Source organism: Centrocercus urophasianus, unplaced genomic scaffold (assembly GCF_019232065.1).
Source record: "Centrocercus urophasianus isolate 14NV4802_14NV808 unplaced genomic scaffold, USGS_Curo_1.0 seq_15, whole genome shotgun sequence".
Lineage (NCBI taxonomy): Eukaryota > Metazoa > Chordata > Aves > Galliformes > Phasianidae > Centrocercus > Centrocercus urophasianus.
This window is the reverse complement of record NW_024884697.1, coordinates 42,674,301-42,694,704: the sequence shown is the minus strand read 5'-3', so window position 1 is coordinate 42,694,704 and position 20,404 is coordinate 42,674,301. Positions and strand designations below refer to the sequence as shown.

The following is a 20,404-nucleotide window of genomic DNA, read 5'->3' as shown; positions in this document are numbered from 1 at the left end:
TCATTATTAAGCTAATGCCATTGCTGAGTCTATTCAAAGGATCACAGCAATGTGTGTGCTGAAAGGCCTTGCTGGACAGGATGGACAAAATGCTGGGCTGCATCTCTGCTGCAGTCTCAAGCGTCAGTTGATACTTGCTCTTTTTCTCCAATACCCAAGTAACAGTTCAGATACGTCCAACCTGATTTTGAACCTGCTAGCTCAGCAGTCCAGGTATAGGGAATAAAGAGTTCAGCAAAGATGTCCTGTCAGAACATTTGGATAATGTGAGCAGCACTGAGATACGTGGCACTGCAGGTTGATGGTTGCCTCTGCCCCAGAAGACCAATGTTTGGATCTTTTCACATTGTTGTAATGGACTGCACTTCTCACATGCTACTGAGATAAGTTTTCCCTGTTTACAGCTGTCTGCCCCACTATTATGTACTGTCTCCCAGGTATAAATGAGACAAGGTGAGGGCATTTCTGCTCTGTGCTCAGTGTCACAGTCGGATGGACTGTGTGCGAATACTCTGAATCTGGACTAAATACCATATCTGATTTAGTACAGCAGTTCTTGTGTGCATGTTCCCAGGGACACATGAATAGATTCCTTTTAGAAACGAGGCTTATCCAAATGAGTTTTCATTTTTCACTGGCACTTATTTCAGAAAGTACAGTTTCAGTCAGTATCTCCCTATCTTTTCAGTGAATGATGTTATTATACCTCCACCTCTTGAGAGGCTCTCAGGATCTGTAGTGAGATCAAAGATGTCGAGTACTCTCTGATCTTCATTAAAAGGGAGAGGCAACAGGGATTGGGCTGGCTCATGCAGTGGAAAGATCTTTTAAAAATCTTGGTCTCTTCAAGCTTCAATAACAAAGCAATCATAGAATGACTTAGGTTGGAAGGGACTCCAGAGATCATCCAGTTCCAACCCCTTGCTGTGGGCAGGGCTACCACCCACCAGCTCAGGCTGCCCAGGGCCCCATCCAACCTGGCCTTGAATGTCTCCAAGAGTGGGGCACCCACATCTTCTCTGGACAGCTGTGCCAGTGCCTCACCACTGGAGCAATGACCCTAGTGTGGCTAAAGGACACAGAATAGTGCTGCAATCAGACACTTTAATTGTTTCTTTCTTTTGCATTTGGGGAAGGGTGTTTCCAGAGCAACAAATTCTGTGTCGCCCCTGTGCTGAGCAGGGTGGCAGGAAACCTGATGTTCCCATCAAGGAACATCCCAAGGAGTAGCCTTGGGAGCAAGTTTGTAGCTCTGTCTGCTGCAAGCTGAAGGGCAGCACCACTGCTCTTAAAAAGCAGTGGGTGAATAAGAACCAAAAATACCTCTGTAGCAGGAGGGGATGTCTAGTGCCTCAGTGCCCTGCTCTGGGCAGGGAGGTAGGATGAGCCCAGGCTGCAGGGCACTGCCCTGCCTGCGCATGGGAGCCCCATCCCAGGGCTGTCTGTGGGTCTTTTCCAGCTTGCACTCGGAGATGTGAATACATCTAAGCTGACTAAAAATATTCTTATCTATTATTCAATATCTCTTCATCTTTCACCTTGCTGCTGGGCTGCTTTGTAAAACTTTAACAATAAGCTCATTTGATTGAAGTGCAGATAAGGAGTCAGCTCCTGTGTGCAGATTTTTGCTGGAGAATGGTTCGTGAAACCCATTGGGTCTGTCTGCTAGCTTCAAGGCCTATAGACACTGCCATACTGCCAGGAGAGAATGCTTTGTTTCCACAGAAGTTTCAAGTTCTTGATATAAGACAAACATACTATTGAGCCTTTATTTAAAAATATATTTTGCAAAAGCACTGAGCTAGACTCCAGTACCCAGGAACACCAAATGAGCTGTTCACTCATCTGAAGCAATGTTCTAAACAAAGTGTTTTCATGACACTGTTTTTTTTTTTTTTTCAATTGAATGATTCTTTTTCATCAGCATCAGAATGTTTGGTGAATGTATCTGACAGTATTTTGTTGAGGAGTGCATAATAGCCACGTGTTTGAAGATGAGAAGAAATTGGGGAGTTACCTGATGTGAGAGGAGAGTGCTGGAACAACTCTCCCCCCTGCCGTACCAGTTTGGATATTATAACACAATCTGGTTTTGGAAACATGCTGATTTTTTTTTCTTTCTTCTTCTTCTTCTTCTTCTTTTTTTTTTTTTTTTGCAGGAAAAGGCAGTGCACTTTTCAACATGACCACAAAGAGGAGTTGCCATGTCTAGCCTTGCTCAGCCTGAACGTGTGCTTCATGAGAACATCTGTCTCATGAAGGTGCTTATTCAGGAATGGTAGTGGAAGCCCAATTCCAATCCGTGGTGGTATTTATGGTCCAAAATGTCAATCCTACCCAAATTAGATGATTTCACCACAAAGTATTTGACTGGATGCCCTAGTGTAGGTAAATGGATCTTGGGCACCTACTGCTGCTTTTGCCACTGTGGTGGTAGTTGTGGTTGTGGTGTGTTCTTCACTTGTACCAAAGAATTGATTTGCAGATCCTTCAGATCTACTGTGTAAACAGTATGGAAAAGTAAACCATTTGTATCATCTATGTTCTCAGTATCTCCCTGAATCCTGATCCTAAAGGAAGCGATGTTAAAAAACATTGGGGAAAAAAAAAAAAGTCTTCTTAATTAAAAATTAATTTAAAATCTTACTAAGCCTCTTTGGCCTTAGCTATACTGAGAAAACAAACAAACAAACAAACAAAAAACAGCACTAGTTTTAAAACAGTTGTGTTTAATAACATGATAATTTGTCACAAATTTCTGCCCTTGCCCATTCCAAGGACAAAATGAAGTTTAACACTGAGATAGTTAGAAAACATTTTACCTCATACATTTTAACACTGCATTTTCCCAGTATAGTGCTGGGTTTAGGTATTCTAATTTTATCTTTGGTAATTGGTTCCTAATTTTATTGTTGTGGCTGTTGCTCCCTGAGGGCGTTTGGAAATGAGATTCAGCATTTAAAAAAGAAACCCTAGCTGAAACAGACTTTTAATAATGAAATCAATGAAAGAAGCATTCCTAACTATAAAACCTGAGCGTAGATACATAAATAATTGTTACAATTTGTTTAGTGCTGATTTTCCACCCTGTTGCATTTAACCATTCTTATTGTCCTGTCTCTTATTCTGCGCAGATCTGCAAAACTCCATTCGGAATGGCTGATGGATGGCATTTTTTCAACCAAAGTGTTTTTCAGATGTGGTACAGTCCACAGGAAGCCTTTTGAAATAGAAGAGGACTGTGGCAGCCAGCACAGCATTATGGTGTTGTGACTAAGGAGCTGTTTTGAAGAATGAGAGATATTTCTTCTGATAGAGCAATAGATGATACTTACCCTTCTCTTCTGTGGGAAATCTGGTGGTTCCAGATGGGACGAGGTATGTCTGTGGGTCTCTGGGTTTCCCACTGGGATGGCCAGGTGCTCCCATCCCTGGATGCCCTTCTCCACATCAGCAGAGAAGATCAACAGTGACGTCCGTGGGGATTGCATCTGCAGACCTCTCCATTCCCATGTCTGTAGATTACTCAGATAGGATAATGTGTTTAAAAAAGGATTATCTTGCTGGGTCTTGTTTGCCAAATATCAGCCTGGAGCCAGTTTTTACAGCTGAGTTACAATGACCTGATAGCAGTGTTTATGATAGAAATTGTGCCAACTACTTGATACCAGCGGCGCGCTGGTCCTTTAGTCACTGGAAGACTTTGTTGTCAGAATCACTTTTTATTTTGCAGATGGGAATATGTGTGGTGAATAGTGCTTGGTGCCTCTCAGCACAGAGGCTCCATGCTGGTTAGTGGTTAGCCAGCCTCACAGGCAGTGCCTGCAAGCATCCCCACGCAGCGCTGCCAGGAACAACAGCGGCTGACGCTTGCACAGCACTTTTCCTCTTTGGGCTGATCACGGGACACACTGCACATGAGCTGTGGGTGCTGCAGAGCTGCCACTGCGGCTTTCTGGCAGCCCAGGGCAGGAGGGGTCATGGTGGTAAGCAGGACATGTGCTGCCCACCACTCCTGCATGTGCCCTTGAGTAGGGGACACAGGCACCATTGCTTACTGGGGATCGCTACCACACTGCCTGCCTGAAGATTGGACTCCTTTACCCTATGGACAGAAATATCTTTATAGGGATAGTTTTAATTCACCTGGTATAGCACAACAGTTCCCTCAGCTCTTTTTACTACTTTTCATGTCACTGGGGCAGAGAGTGGGAGTTTGTTCCTTTAAGGCGAATAATTTTTAATTCTGATCTGATTCCCCACCCTTGAGGCACTTTTGGGTAAAGAATACCAAATATGCAAAATCATATCATGTTTTTACAGTGGAGTTACTAAGCCTCATTCACTCCTGTGTCCTCATGCCAAAAAAATTCTGATGAGGCAACCCCATGACAGAGGGGTTTGCTCTGGTGGAGCTGCAGAACAACCGTTCTGTGGATATGCCCTTGGGATACTGAGAAGCAACAGCCTTGTGTGTTGGTATGGGCAAAAGCTACCTAGAATTTTGATGAAAAGGAAAATGTATTTGCTGAGCCACCCTGAGTAACACTGAGCAACTTCTGCAGTACTGTGGTTGTTGTCACTGGTTGGGTTTGAGCAGCTCGTAGTCACGTAAAAGAACATGAGAAATGACATTGTGATCCGAGACCTCTGAGCTTAGGTTGGTGATACATTGCCTGCTTTTGGTTAAGCCCAGTATGAAGGAAATTGCTGCTGGTTGTGTTTCATCAGTGCACTGACAAAAAGGGCTGCATTTATGTTTTCCAGAAAGTTGCTGAATCACATCACTGTGTAGAATATATTCCTCAAATTGTCTCTCTCCAATTTCCAAAAAGGAAAAGGAGAAAAAAAAAAGAAGAAGCAGAGCTGTATCAAAAGATGAAACATTATAGGGGTTAGTTAAGGAAAAGTAATTCTATCTTTTTAAAAAAATCTCAAGCTGCAATGCCTAGGAACTGAAGGGCAGAGTGTTCCTTTTCTCTGTTACTGCTGCATGACCTGTGCTTAACTATAAGTATTGCAGTCTTAAAGCCTGCTCTTGCTCCCCAGGAGACGAATGCTACAGCATTCTTAGACCTTAGTGTGTGGGGGGGAGAGCTCTCAGTATAATTTCATGTATAAATATTGTATGCTCTGTGCCTTTTAAGTTTTTACAGAAATGGAAGTTAGCTGGTGCACACTCTGGTGGCCAGTCCTTCTACATGGAGAATTCACAGGGATGACACAGTAAATTACACTTGCGGATCTGCCATGCATTATGCACCATTTTCTCCTTTGCACATTTGTTATTTTTAAGATGAGAAAGCATAGGCCTCTCAGTTAAGCTTCTTACAAATGTCTTTACTCCCAAACCTACATCTTTTAGTTGCCAGCCTTTTGATCTTAAAGGCTGAATCTCTGTTTGTTTGGTAAGATCCACTTTCTGTTAATTTTTTCTGCTCACAGCTCCCTATCTGTTTCAAAAACAAAACAAGAAGTCCCATCATTCTGTCTTTCCTTGGGCTATAAAAACAAGGCAAGGTAAGGCTCTTGGCACAGGTTTGTATTACGCTTAGCAGAGGCACCCTAGGCTGGGCCTTCTGGGCTGAACCAATAACTACCGACTTTCTGTACCTATAATAAATGTATACATGGGTTGAAGGTTTTTATTTTTATTTTTATTTTTGTATGTATGTGTGTGTGAATTAGAATGGACGTAATGTTTGATTTGTTGAAATTTGGACATATAAACAGTAATCACAGTATCACAGTAACTGATATTTTCGTGTTTTCTGTCTTCTGAATGCAATTTTAATACTGATCCTGCTTCTCTAATGTTATCTGTGACATGCAGTTGTGCATTTTCTAGTTATTCTGATTGTTCAGCAGGCAGCTTACTGCATTCTTGCCTTCTAGCTAGTGCTGTATTACTTTGGCTGTAGGTGTCAGAAGATGAAATTCTGCTGAACTTTGAAGAAAGGAGGCTGAAGCATTAGGACATGCCAGCGACTACAGAAGAGAGAAAACAGTAAGTGATTCTTGACTTCTTGCAGGGCTCAGGTGTGAACTTGAAGATAGGGCAAGGAGGAAGGGAGACGTAGCTGCAATCCTCTTGCCCATGGCCTGGGCAGGTGGGTGCTGCTGCTGCTCCATTCCTTTGCAGGGTAACCTGATCAGGCCCTGGGATTGCTCCCTAAGACATGATCGTCCTCCACCTTTGGCTGTCCTTCCCTCAGGGCTGTTCCTTAAGGCTGAAAACCCGTCACACAGAAAAAGCAGGCGGCCTGCTCCCTCTATAGGCTTTTCTGGTTGTTGCTGCCGTGAACTGGCTGCCTCAGACGATCAGAGCTGCATGCGAGTTTTGAAAGCTGACAAAAACTCTTACGTGAGGTGTATTCTGCATTTCTTTCACATGTTTGCGTGTTTACGTGTGTAAATGTGTATATGCACGTGGATTCATGTTTGTGTCTTTTTCATGTTGTTTAATGGCTATACATGTAGTCATATACATGTAGCTACTTCCTCTGCTGAAGGAACATGTATGAAGCAGTTTTTACTGTTCAGTCTTGTTTCTTTTTGAACCAATGCATTATCCTTTTTGTTTGTGAGCTATCTGTTTGATGACTGTGTAACCATAACGCTCTTTCAATTGCATTCTACCTTTATTAAGGGAAGAGATGCTGTCTGAACCATGGCACACTTCCTCTCCAGCGCCTGCTCTCCTGACTGCACCAGCACCGCAGTTCTTGATGCCATTCTGATAACAAAAGCAATCTGGATTCAGAGCATCCTCTTCGTTGTGTGGATCAGCCCAGGGAGCCGCCGTGCAGCCCCCTCCCAACAGAGCTGCGTGGAGGGAGGCAGGGTGGGAGGCAGGTGTCCTCAGGCAGCTATTGAAGCTGGGTGCCCCTTGCTGCAAGCGCAGCTCCCTGCCTGCTGCTGGCGTGGGTAGCAGAGGGGATTCCTCTGCGGTGCCTGAAACAGCGCTGCAGGGAAAGATCCAACACATCCGTGGGTTACGTATTAACAGTCAGTGATGACCTTCTGCAGGGTGGGGGAGTAACTGTCTCACTGAAGCACTGGTAGAGAAGTGGCAGTTTTTCTGCTATGCAGAGCACAGGTATTAGCACCTAGCAGAAGGCTGTCAGGCAATTTCCGTGCAGTGATACTGTTATCAATTACTCCTTACTTTTAAAAATGTGAATAAATTGTTCTGAAGTCTATGGCACTAAATAAATGGCTGTATGTTGTGGGGAACGGAAGGGAGACGACAGGAGAAGTTTTAACTAAAACACTGAGGGCACTTCCAAGGAAGCATTTGGAGAATAACACACGAGTTTTGCTTATAGAGAAAAACCTTAGCAGTCATTCCATGCTGTGCTCATTTTCCCTTCACCAGGTCTGTCCTTGTTCTGTGTTGAATGCAGTCTGCTGCAGTGGGGGTTATGGACTTTTGTCACTTATAGCACAGACGATTTGCTTTAACTTAAGCTTAAAAGTAAAGCCATGGCAGGATGGCAAATCACACCATCAGTTGAATGAGTGACAGTTTATTTGTCTTTGGAGCTTCTGATGAATGCAGAAGTAGTAGTGAAAGAAAAAATAAAGGTAAGTTACATAAATATCTCATGTATGAAATCTATAATGGTCTTTTTATGTGGAATAAATTACTTTCCAGTGGTTACATGCATAGGTATACTGAGGATGATTTCATCTGGTGTCCATTGTGCACTGTGCATAAATTCAGAAGATGTTTTGAGTAAAGATGATACTTTCACAGAAGAGCTTCCTTTTGGTCAATATACTTCACTATTTAATTAAAAGAAATCCTGGCCATGTTTCAATTCAATTATTTGGTCTCTGGTGTCATTTTTTGACCTTCAAATACACATACACAAATCTTTGTTTTCACCAAAATATCATCTTTTTGATTTTTTTTTTTTTTTCCAAAGAGCTTCTCAAATGAGTTATTTTCATTAAATTGGATTGGATTAAATTATATTTGCATTAAATTGGATGATTGGAATTGTATTGTATGGAGTTGTGTAGCCAAGGCTTTAAGTGCCCTTACATAATTAATATGAAACAAAATACCTGTGGTGTTTTTCTGTCAGGAACTCAGCTGGATGGACACCTGCTGAGACTCTTTTCCACTCTGTCAACATGGGAAGAGCACACTCTGTGCTCAGCAAGGTGAGATAAGAAGGGATTTGCTAACTAAAGGCTTGTAATAAATATCAACCAGCACAGGAGATTGAAGGTGGACCATGATGAGGGCAGGATAACAGCTATAATGTAGTCTGGGAAGGAAGTGCTAACATACAGGGAGATGAGGGCTGATATGGAGCTTGTCTGCCCCTTGGAGTTGCTACCACAGGCTGGTAGCAACTCATCCTCCCCAGACTGCTTCAAGGAAAAGAGAGGCATGAGTGGTGGAGAAGAGGATGAATCATTTTGCATAAATAGCTGGCGCTGTGGCAGCCAAGGAGGAGAAGGGTGAAAGGCCAAGGGGAGCCAGGATGAGGTCAGAAGAAAGGATAAGTAAAAGCCAGGGATGAATGACACAGGGTATCTATTAAATTGGTGGAGTCCAGGATGTAAAGGTGGTTAGGGATAGTGTGGGGATTGTGTTTGGATGCAAGGGCACTCACTGTATGTATCCTTGCAGTGCAGACAGTGGATTCCAGAAGTCTGTCATTCATCAATCTTGGAACTGCTGCCAGTTTTCTGAGTACAGCATGTCCAAGCGATCATTACGTGACTGCAGTCAGAAGCATGCAGAACAAGCTGCCTTTAAGTCATATGTGGACAGGGGAAAGAGATCATCCGTGACAATTTTGATCAATGTTAAAAAAAAAAAAAAAAAGCTTTGTACTTTGCTATAAATTAAACTTTTGTTGCGACGAAGAGGCAGCAGCATCAACTTCTGCTCGCTAGAATTGTCTTGCATGCAGGCTTTGACAACACCATTTCTTTTCAAAAGACATGAAGAAATTCTAGCATTAGCTCTCAGACGGTTGTGCCATCATGCTCCTCTATTGCACCACACTGTGTCGCAAAGAGTGCCTTGCACTGCCGACTACCCACTCTGGGAAAGGAAAGGCTTGGGAGTGGCAGATTATTATACACATGATGTCATTTCAAAAAGGGATAGAAGGATGAGAAAAGTTATTGTAAACTTACTTTCAGCAACAATATGGTTCAGATAAGAAGAAATCCATTATTGTTGTCCTCTTTACCAGTTCTACCTATAACTGTTCTCTTTTCGTTCAGAAGAGGCAACAGCACTGACATCAGAAGGCACAGACGTCCCGTGCAGCATCAGCCAGTGGTGCTGTGCAGATGGCATGGGGCTGCACGCAGGGGTGCCTGCCGCTCTGAGGCAGAGGAGGGAGCTGCAGCCGCTGCCAGCAGCCAGTTCTGGTGTCAGACTGTGCAAAGAGGGAATCAATGGCACTGCTGCAGACAGAATTCTCATTTGTTTCTTGCTTGAAGAGAAAAAGCACTGCAGATGCGGGGACAGGGACAAAAGTAGCCAGTATTTCTTCTCTTTCTACATGCTAATCAGCCACACTAATGGGACACTGGCTAATCTCTCTGGCTTCTGAATTGAAAGAAGAAGATGCTCCTCTTCCAAGTAACTAGTGAATCATCCCTTTTAGTGCATAGCATGCATGACTGCATTGTTAAAAGCAGTCTTAATCGCTCACTGAGAAAAATGATATCAATCATTTCTCCCCTTTAGAGATGTTGTTAACTGTGTGCCTCAGGAGCTCTGACTCAGCCTGTGTGCTGTGGCAAGCCCAGAAAAACTACACTAAATTTTTAGCTGGTGATTGGAGCCCCCTGAGTCTTATCCCTTTTGCCTTCCTAATACGGCTATAGTTGAGGAATAGTGTAGATTTCTTGGTTTTGTACCTTTCTATCAATCTCTGGTTGGGTAGACTTAGGCTGGACTTGACACTGAAGTTCAAAGAAGAGAATGATTTTTGGTAGGCAACTTAGTCCTGGCCAGAGAACAGGGCCAAATAGTTTCTGAGCTGATAGAATCCCTCCATTTTGCCCTCAGTTCTGCTTGTCTGATGGACAAGCTGCACACAGCACTTTGTCCTGCTTTACAAGCATGAGATTGTTAATGGGACAGTGGAGTGAGGCGAAAGAAGTAATACAAGTACATTTAAAAGTGTTTGACAGCTTCTTGGAAAGAGGTTGAATGTGTCTGATGAGAGAAACACATTCACTTGTTGATATCGAGGAACTGCCAGTGGCAGAGCAAACAAAATGATCAGATAAAAAGTTTTCAACCTGATGGGGAAAAAACGTTATCTGCTGTTCTGTCAGATATAGTCAGCTGCACTGATAGAAACACTTGTGTATTCATTCCACAAAAAATAGTCTGATTGTTACCAGTGACAAATGGTCAAGCTTTTAGTTGTCGGGGAATGCAACAATTAAGATTGCCCACACCATCTTAAATCAGCCCTTCTGTATCTGTGCATTACAGACATGAGAGCATGATGTAGCTGAGCTATCTTATTACATCAGGTTATCTCTTGGATCAGACTCTCAGCTTGTCAGTAGCTCCAGAAATGCAAAAGGAGCTCTGCGGCCTTCTTGGAGGAGATGTAAGGACAGCTCTGAGTGTCCGTGACTGAAAGAATGCTTCTTGTTCCCAATACTTTCTGTTATTTCCTCTAGATAGCCCTCCTTGCTCAGTCCGTGCAGAGACCATCCAGAGACCATCCCCATTTGCTGCTACAGTTCTGGTACAGCGACATGCTGCCATTCAGCTCATCCCCACCATTATACTGCTGCTGGGAAATGAGCTAGATTCTGCCTAGAGCACACTTTCAGGGGACAGTGGATGAGGGTTAAAAGGCACCCAATGGTTGTGTGTGTAACCAAAAGTGCACTTGTTACAAGGCTTCATTATGTTTGAATGCAGGGAGCAAAGGTGATGTGGAACAACTTGGTCATTTGTTGGGTGTTCAGCTGTCACAACATCTTGTAGCAGACAAGTGTAGATGAGCTCTCCTGAAGTCTGCAGCAATGAGGGACCGAGCTTACTGCTCTGGCAGACAGCCTGCTCATCCCCCTGCAGGCCTTTTGGCAGCCCCAGCCCTGTGCTTTGAGAGAGGAGGGACAGCACAGAGCACAGAGTCCTTCCAGGAGAGGTTAAATTGAAGATTAGGATTCACTTGTGCGCTGTCCCAAAGCAGCTGAGTACTCTTTGTTTGCTGCTGTGAAATATCTGCCATAAAAATATGTGTGGTCTGCTCATTAAATGCAAATTGCTAAGGACAGTGAGGATGAACAGGGAGAAATATATCCAGATAAATTGTATGCTCAGATGTTCTTCAGAAAGACACTAGTAGTTATCATGTGAACTGCCCTTGGGGCTGTGCTGGTGGTGGTGGAGAGATGGGAGTGATCCAGAGATCCGGTGCTCTGGCAGGGGCTCCTGGGACATATTTTCTCAATCTGTGATTGAGGTGATCATGGTTTTCTTTCAGCATCTTTGCCTGGCGTTGGCTGGTTTAATTTCAGTTTCTTGGGCTGCCTTTGCTACAAGAAGTATTTGTATCAGCTGCAGGTCTGAGAAATATCCTTTGATATCTGGAGAGAAATGGGATTTATGTAGAGACAGTGTCATTCCCCTGTGGGTCGCTTGATGGACTTTGTCACTGGATGGAGGAACGCTGTCATGGGGAGCAGCCCCCTGGATCTGCCTTCTGACAGCTCAGCTCTTTCCCAGTGGTATCACAAGGAAAGAAATGACAGAGGGGGGCTGTGCTGGGGATGCCTCTGGAGCAAGACACAGAATCCCAGATGCCTGCCTCAGTGGTCGTGGGCTGCCAGAGGCATTGCCAGGGCTGATTGCCCTGTGTGTGGAGAGGAGTGCAACTGGCAGAGCTCCAAATCCCAGCCACCTTCTGCACAAAAGGATCGGTGAGGAATGGCAAACAGTAACTATACAAAATTCTAGTCTCTATATTGTTTTCTCTCAGTAGAAAATAACCTGGCCCTTGGCAAACAAAAATGGACCAATCAGTTTCAATCATCTCTAAATGTTCTCATGATGCAGTGATAGTCACAGTAGCCAGCTCTTGTTCTTCATAAGTAGGGTAGCAGACTTCAGGAAACCAACTAACAATCTGCAATTTGATGTTTGAATTCCTGACTGCAGCTTCAGTTTCAAATCTCTGTAATACTCCTAAAATATGTTTCTGGTCATGATGTTCATTTAGAGTCATAGTTTCTGCTCAGATCGGACTGTACCTTTTCATATTTGCTTTCTGTTATATTCACAGAATATATATACATGTATTAAAAAATAGTAATTAAGTGGCAATGGTACTTTATAAACACAAGACTCTGGGATGATTTCAGTAAATCGCTCAGTACAACTAATTGCCCACCACTTCATAAACTCCATTTTTGTAGCAAGACCTTGTAATCCCCCAGGGAGACTGAGATAGCTCCCCATCTAGTATCCCAGTATTCCTAACTCGGCAAATTTGAGCTTTTTCCTCCTTTCTCCAATATATACCTATAGGGAGGCATAGATCTCCTTGGAAGACCTTAGAACTGGGCCCTGGCTGTTTGCAGCCAGTGGGAACACTGATTCTCAACTCATCCAGATCCACTGCTGTGGCCTCGCACAGCTCTGTGACGTACACATGCACGTTATTTGCCTTCATATGTCAACAGAGTCCTAAGGGATGTTCCTATGTAACAGGGACCCCAGTGGGATCAAAAGTCAGGTTGACCAGAGAAGGCCTGCTCAGTCATGAATCATGTGTAATGGTTTTTCTCTTTCCTTCATATGAGCTGCAGTATTGATTTCAAGGTCTCATAGAGGTCAGCAGTAAAACCCCTGTCTGCAAGGATGCCGGGAGTCCAGCCTTAAACATCTGACACTTACTAGAAGATTTATTTGAGTGTTCTGAAATGAAACACTGAATGCCTGCTCATTGCTTCTTATGCCTTGGACTGGGCTATAAAATGGGTCCTGTCTCAGCTGGCGGTGGACGTTGTATTGCTGGTCAGGCAGCAAATGGTGTAGCAGGAGATGACCCTCACCTTTCTCCTATGGACAAATGACATTTTAAACCTGTATTTTTGCAATTCTACTGTTACACTGTCAGGATTTGTGATTACAGTAGGCAGGCTTAAAATGAAGGATTTTTATACAATTAAGAATTGTTTTTTTAAGAATCTCAAACTGAAATTTCTACCAAAAAATTGGCTTCATTACATTTTATGGGAAATCTCTTTATTTGATCTGAAAGTGTAATATCAATAAAATACGCCAACTTCAAACTGTACATCTTCTTGCTCCTCCAAAGCACCTGGCAAACTCATCGAGAGGTTTTGGCATGCTGCACATATTCTAGCCAGCTTTTAAACCACCACTGTGACATTTTGCAAGTTGAATCCTTGTAATTGATTTTCTAATTTTAAAAACATCTTGCTTTTTCTTGCTTATTTGGTCCATAAACTTTTCAAGGCAGAGACTGCCTGAGCTATAGACTGCTACAATACGTAATATCCAGTTCTGTAAAAATCATTTTGGTATCATTACAATGCCAAGCAGTAATGAGTGAACACTTCCTTTCTGAACATCTCTCTGGCATTCCTGCAAGTGCTTTCAGGAATCACCTCTTTCTCTTGCATTGTTCCTGCTATTGCAGCTACCTAACAACCATCCAAGCAAGGGCAGGTATGGAGGCCAGGCTGTGGTTCCTTGGTTTAAATGTAATTTAAATGGTTTAAATCTGGCTTCATAGAATCACAGAATTATAGAATCGCTCAGGTTGGAAAAGACCTTAAAGATCATCAAGTCCAACCATGACCTAACCATATTAACAACCCCCTGCTAAACCAAGTCTCTGAGCACCACATCCAAATGGTTTTTAAACACATTCAGGGTTGGTGACTCATCCACCTCCCTGGAAGGGATGGACTGGGAGCCCATTCCAATGCTTAACCACCTTTTCTGTAAAGAAGTGTTTCCTGATATCCAACCTAAACCTCTCCTCATGTAACTTGAGGCCATTTCCCCTCGTCCTGTCACCTGTCACCACAGAGTGACACCATGTTATTTCATACTGGATCAGAAAAACAAACAGCATGAATATTAAAAAATACAAGTCTGGTGCAAACTCATCACACCTATTAAAATTGTTTTAACATTATTTTAAACCTGTAACTTTTTTCCTGTCCAGCTTTATTATGGACACCATATTTTTTTGGCCTGCAATCAATTTGTAGGCAATGGAAAGAATGAACTGCTTTAACATCATATCCCAAGTTAGGTCAGAAGAAACAGCAGAACAGTGGCACACGTATTTGATCCAGATTAAAATTGTATTGGCAGCTGACTCAGTAGTGCCTACAGCTGGCATTAGTGCAAGGGAAACCTCAGCTGTTGAAGAATTGATTCTTGAGAATGATGGAGCATTTTGTCATCCACAGGAAATGCATTTACTCTTACCCTCATTGATTCCCAGCTTGTCCTGGGCTTTGGTCAACACTTCATTCTTCATTTGTAATTTATTTTTTTCTTTGCAAACTTTATGTAATGTTCTAAGAAATTATGAATCTTACCGGCTCTACACCAGGAAAAGCAGATTAAGGATGAAAGGTCCATTTCATTATTCTTTTACAGCAAACATTTGAACTTTTAAAAAATATTTAACTGAGAGAGATCTTTAATCCTTCTTTGCTTATTTTCATCATTCTTCTTCGCATCTACATCGTTAGCTCAGTTGCCACACAGACAGGTTTGGCTTGTACTTCAGGAAAGTCAAGGCTTGGTCAGCAGGGCTTTTAGCTGTGTGATACTGTACAGCTTAAACAGCATTTTGGATCTTAGATGCAGCAAATTTCTCACATCAAAATACAAATGTGGAAGACGTAGAGAGGTTGAATTTGTAAGAAGAGATGCCATTAAACCCTACGTGATTACTTTAAGCCTGCAGGAGTATTTGTTTACTGTTTCAAGAAGCCTGGTAACCTCCCTTTGGAGCTAAATTTTGCCCTTTTTATTTATCAGCTTCTACTCTGACCATTTCAAAATATTTAACTGAATTGCTGATGCAATGCATGAACTCTGACTCCCAACAAAGCCAACACTTATTGCATCTGCTCACATACAAAGCCGTGAACAAATAGTGCATTAATTTGCAGAGAGAGTGAGGTGTGTTTGAATCAGTGCTGTATGGACCTTCATATAACTAGAAAAATTGGAAAAAAAAAATTGATTTTAAAATTACATTTGAAATCAACTACAGACCTTCAACTTTTTTTTTTTTTTTTTTTTTACAATTACTCAAAAAAGTGATCACAACAGTGCACACAAGTATTATCACAATCTTTATCCATCATATTGAAAATCCATCTTTTGTTTTAGCTGTAACTAGAAGAGACTGAATAAGATTTATTTAAGTAGTAGTGGCATCCCCTATAATCTACGTGGCTAAGGGCTGCCCTGATTACTTCGTTTGGAAGTTTAAGTAATTTGCTAAAAAAACTTTGAAATGGCCTCAAAAGTGCCTAGAATAATGGAGAGAAGTTTTTGTCTGAGACCCAAAAAAAGAGAAATTATATATAAATATGTAAAAGCACATAACCAAAGTGAGCAGATAACCTCAAAATATATGTTCTTTGAAATATTTATGTTTTACTCTGCAGTGGAACTCCACCAATCCCCTTTCTTTTTCCAATTTACCCATTTTCATGCCTCTTGAAATTGCCCAGGAAACGTGCCAGCATCTCCTTGAAGTGACGTGACTGGTGGTATCACTGCAGCTTTCTGGGGTGGAATTTGAAAGTCTTTGTTTTGTGGCATGCTTTCAGCTTGATGCAGAATAATTTCTTAGCTGAGGCATTTGGCAGAGCGCTCTGCATGACTCAGCAGCAGATCTTCTCCATCTCAGATTCTGGTTATATTAATATTGGGCTTATTTTTTACATGAACTCATATATAATTCTCACTTAAGCCAATGAAGCTACGTGGCATAGTCCTCACTGTCTTGGGGAATGGGAAACAAAATCAACTACTGCTGTGTTTTTTTTTTTCTTCTGTATAGAGATGATTCTATTATTTATGACTTCAATTTGGGTTAACTGGGGATAGCTGTGCAAATCCAACAAGATTCAAGTTCTCTAACACCAGGTTCTAGGCATGAATTTGAGCTCCAGAATTTGGTATTAGTAGTGCAATCTTTATTAGTACACCCACTTGTTACTCATACGAGTGATTACACAATCTTGAAGGAGTCTCTCTTTTGCACAGGACCTGGCCTGTAGCTGTCACATCTTTGTTACAGACATCACTGTAGATTCAGCCTGGCTCTGAAGCAGCTGAGGGAATGCACTCAGCCTGGCACAAGCAGGCTGAAGTACTGATGAGCTGCCAACTTCTTCAGTACCTGAAGTTAAGAACTGAAGAGCTGTTAATTTTCACCGGTGTGAGAAAGGAATGGGTCAGGAAAGATCAATGAACAGCTCAAACACAGATTATAACCACCCCATAGGTTTGGCCTAGCTCCTTGATGAGGCAGAGGTGACATCCTGTGACTTTCAACTCCCCACTATGCACCTTTGGAACCCATGGGGCAGTTTGAGTCTAAACTGAACGAGGGAGACATGTCTCAAAGTTAGTTACATTTTTTTGTTTGGTGACAAAAGTGATGACTAGGTAGAGGTAAGAGATACACACTTATACTACTGGAAAGATTAGCAAGTCAAGCTGATGTACAGGAGCTCCCGTGTGGTCTGACCACAGTGCAAATGTCTCATGTGTCACTGTTAAAATTACTTTCTGATGTACTGTGAGTCTTGTCGATGTCTTAGCCCAGCTGTCTAACACATTTCTCCATATCATGAGTTTCACCAAGGACTTCTCTTAGCTGTTTTCTGCCATTGGTCTCTTTAAGGGCATTGGTCATTTTTTCACTCAGAGGGTGGTGACACACTGGCACAGGTTGCCCAAGGAGGCTGTGGATGCCCCATCCCTGGAGGCATTCAAGGCCAGGCTGGATGTGGCTCTGGGCAGCCTGGTCTGCTGGTTGGTGTCCCTGCACACAGCAGGGGGCTGGAACTAAATGATCATTGTGGTCCTTTTCAATCCAGGCCATTCTATGGTTCTGTGATTCTATGATTGGTGCCAACTCCAGGAAAGATGAGTTTTAAGTGCAGTTTCTCAGCAAAATGAAGGAAACATAAATTCAAACAGCACTCTGCATATTTTGTTTGTGAATATCTGTAGTGAAAGACTAGAGTACCAGTAGCTGAAAAGTTCTTTTTCAAGGTAGTTTTCTCCTTCCTAAATCTCCATTAGTCCATCCACGACTTTCTTAAATGGCAGTTCTCAGTAGGTGTTTTGCCAAAATGATGATTTGATTTAGGAACACACAAACCTCTATTGTATATGGAATATGTACTCCTGAACCATTTGGGGGAATCTGTAAATTCCTGATGCATGTTTTCTTGTGGTTTAAGCAACGTTATAACATACAATGTATTGTTTACCTATGACTTACAGTTCTGCACTTACTTAATCTTGAAGATAGATGGTTGGCAAGTTTTTAATACTCCTAATCTTTAATCTTATTATTTGCCTGTTCCATGGTTTTTGATGTGGATTCTTGACATATTACTTTCACCTGCTAGCCATCATGGTTTTCAACACACAAATCCTTTAAACCATCTGTTCTGTGTGTTCAATTCATAGAGTTCAACACAGGAGAGCCTCAGAAAAAGATGCGGATGAATTTGCAAGACATTTGCCAAAAATAAATGAAGAACATAAAGTGACAGTCATAAATGTACAATTAAAGAGCTAGGAAGGAAAAAAAAAAAACAAGAAACCAAACCAAAACAAAAAAACCCAACCAAACCCAAAACACAGAGACTTCTAATACCCTTTGTAAATAAGAAACCTAAAAGTAACAACTTGAAAAAAATGGGATAATGTCAGGAACTTAACACAGAATCACAGAAATCGCAGAATAGGTTGGGTTGGAAGAGGCTTTAAAGGTCATTCAGTTCCAACATCTCTGCCATGGGCAGGGCTGCCAAGCACAGGATCAGGCTGCCCAGGACCTCACCTTGAACACCTACAGGGATGGGGCACCCACAGCTTCTCTGGGCAGCCTTTTGAAAACAATTATCCATACAAAAACTGATAACATGCAGGACATCAGTGCAGAATATTTGGAAATGTACAGGCCACAAGTCTATGTACATGCAATACTGACACACCACATATTATTTTCCCAGTCATTTTGTTTGAAGTGATGGTGACTCCTTACAGCCCTCAGTGATGGCAGAAGATTACACGGGCACAGCTTTCTGTGAGCCATGGAGCAGGAATCATGTTTTTTATGGGCTTATATGTGCATAACAATGAGGAAAAAAAAAGGCAGTGCTCTGCTGGAAGGCCTGGGAGGTGCTGCTGCATGCTGGGCCATTTTGAATACTGTTTATTCAGTCCGAAGATTGATCTTGATTGTCTACTGAAATGCAGGTCTGCTGATTTCTGCAGCTAATGGTATGTGAGAGGCTGCTATAGTTCAGACTGAGCTGGTGACTTATGTTCAGAGGACGAAGCACCCGCTTTCCAGATGGAATGCCCAAGAAAGTCTCTGCCATGATTTTAGTCCAAGACTGTCAGCAATAGGCTCCACACAAAGGTGCCAAAGCCCTCACAAAGTTTACGAGGTTGGATGAAATGCAAATTTGCAACTCCCATGCCTGAAGGCATAAACCATATTTAAACAGCATGTGATTTCAATATTTGTGCTGCACATATGAACTCACAGACATTAACATACACATAATAATTAAAAGTAAGGAATTCCACTCAACATGGGACTGATGAAATCTTTTTTTCCTACATGTCTGCCCCAAAGGTGAATTCTTATGTTCATTCTTGGTGTTTAGCAAAGGTGATCACACTGCAGTCTTTCCTTTACAGGGGAATTCGAAAGGTTTCTCTCTCTTCCAGGGCATCTGCTTAAATCTGTAGGAGCTCACTGCCTCTGAGCCTCAATTGGCACAGTGATATTTGATGGAAATTGGCCAATGGATCCAGAAGTCACTGAGGAAATGATGGGGAACAGAGAGGCAGGTGAATAAATCCACAGAAACATCCACAGAAATACAGCACTGTGCATTTCCTTACAGGACTTGTTTAAGAACATCCTCCTCTGATGTAAGACTTCTTACCAGAATCCTCAACATTACTGTAAGCACTCAGGAACTGCTAACCTGGGAGAGAGTACAAAGCATATTGCAAAGTACAGCAAGAAAACCCTCCTCCCATTGTTAATTCCATGCAGAAAATTCAAATACAGACCTTACTAGTGCCACACAGTGCAGAGTATTTTAAAGCTGCTTCATATATGGACACAAAAATGGAAATGATCTGATGGATGTGACCAAAGACGTCACCCCTCAACAGCTGAAGCCATGACCCTACATGGTGTGTGCTCTTATGTACCCTAACGGAGGAATAATCTCACAAAACACCAGGATCTGGAGCTGGGGGAACTCAGATAGGACACTTCATGTTGCTGTGCCTCACGTCTTGTCTGCTGCAGCTGAATCCTTCTCGTCATGTGCTCATAACTCACGCCAAATCCTTGGATTTTAGAGTGCTTAAAAACATCAGCTTCAGAGTGGAAATGTTTTCAATCATTGTAGCAGAGTGGCATCTAACGTCTGCTATGCCCTGCACAGTAAGTCATCAAGCAGTCCATTATTTAATCATGACTCTCTGCCTTGCATTCAATAAATAAAAGCTGCAGCTTTAGAACCGACAGGAAATGGCAGTGCACTCAGTTCTGCGCGCTGGAGGACATCAGTGTTCCTGCAGGTCTCCTGCCAAAAGCCTCATAGGAGTTTTGCCTCAGCACCGAACCCTTTCTGGACAGAACTGCTCGTTTTGGGGCTATTTTGTGTTTGACGGTTACGTGTGTGGGAGCACAATATTCTCTTCTGACATTTTAATGCGAATCTAAGCGGCTATGCCACAAGGTAGCTCTTCCCGCCCCTGGCTCTAAGGAAGCAATAAGGAATAAATTTCATTTCCAATAGGTTTGGCTTCCAGTTGACTATCCAAACCACGGCGCCCCTCGACACTCCCAACAACCGGCACGGCGGGCAGCGGGCGGGACGGAGAGCTCTGCGGGACGGGGCTTCCCGCCAGCAGCCGTCCCTTCCTCCGCTCCCCGCCGGCAGCGAAGGCTCAACAGGGCTGCGGCTCCATCCCCCGACGGCGTTTCCGACCTGGCCCGGCTCGGCCCGGCCCCCTCCGAGGCGGGGCGGGCGCTGCCCGGCGCGGCTCGGTCCCGCCCCGGCGGCTGCCCCGCCTCCCGGCCGCCGCGGCTGTCACGGGGCGAGCGGGCCGCGCCGG

General features: G+C 43.0%; 1 protein-coding gene across 2 annotated transcripts in view; it reads left to right on the top strand.

Annotated features, from left to right (window-relative positions):
• EEA1 (early endosome antigen 1) overlaps window positions 1–20,404 on the top strand; it is a 164,022-nt gene that overhangs the window by 72,671 nt on the left and 70,947 nt on the right. The window contains exons 4-6 of one of the 2 annotated variants that reach the window (XM_042815409.1): window positions 2,160–2,261; window positions 3,135–7,587; window positions 8,094–8,172. In XM_042815409.1, the coding sequence (XP_042671343.1) occupies window positions 8,143–8,172 (30 nt within the window). In that variant the 5' untranslated portion in view covers window positions 2,160–2,261; window positions 3,135–7,587; window positions 8,094–8,142. Of the gene's footprint in view, window positions 1–2,159; window positions 2,262–3,134; window positions 7,588–8,093; window positions 8,173–20,404 lie in introns of those variants that run through there. The other variant, XM_042815410.1, reaches the window with a different exon arrangement.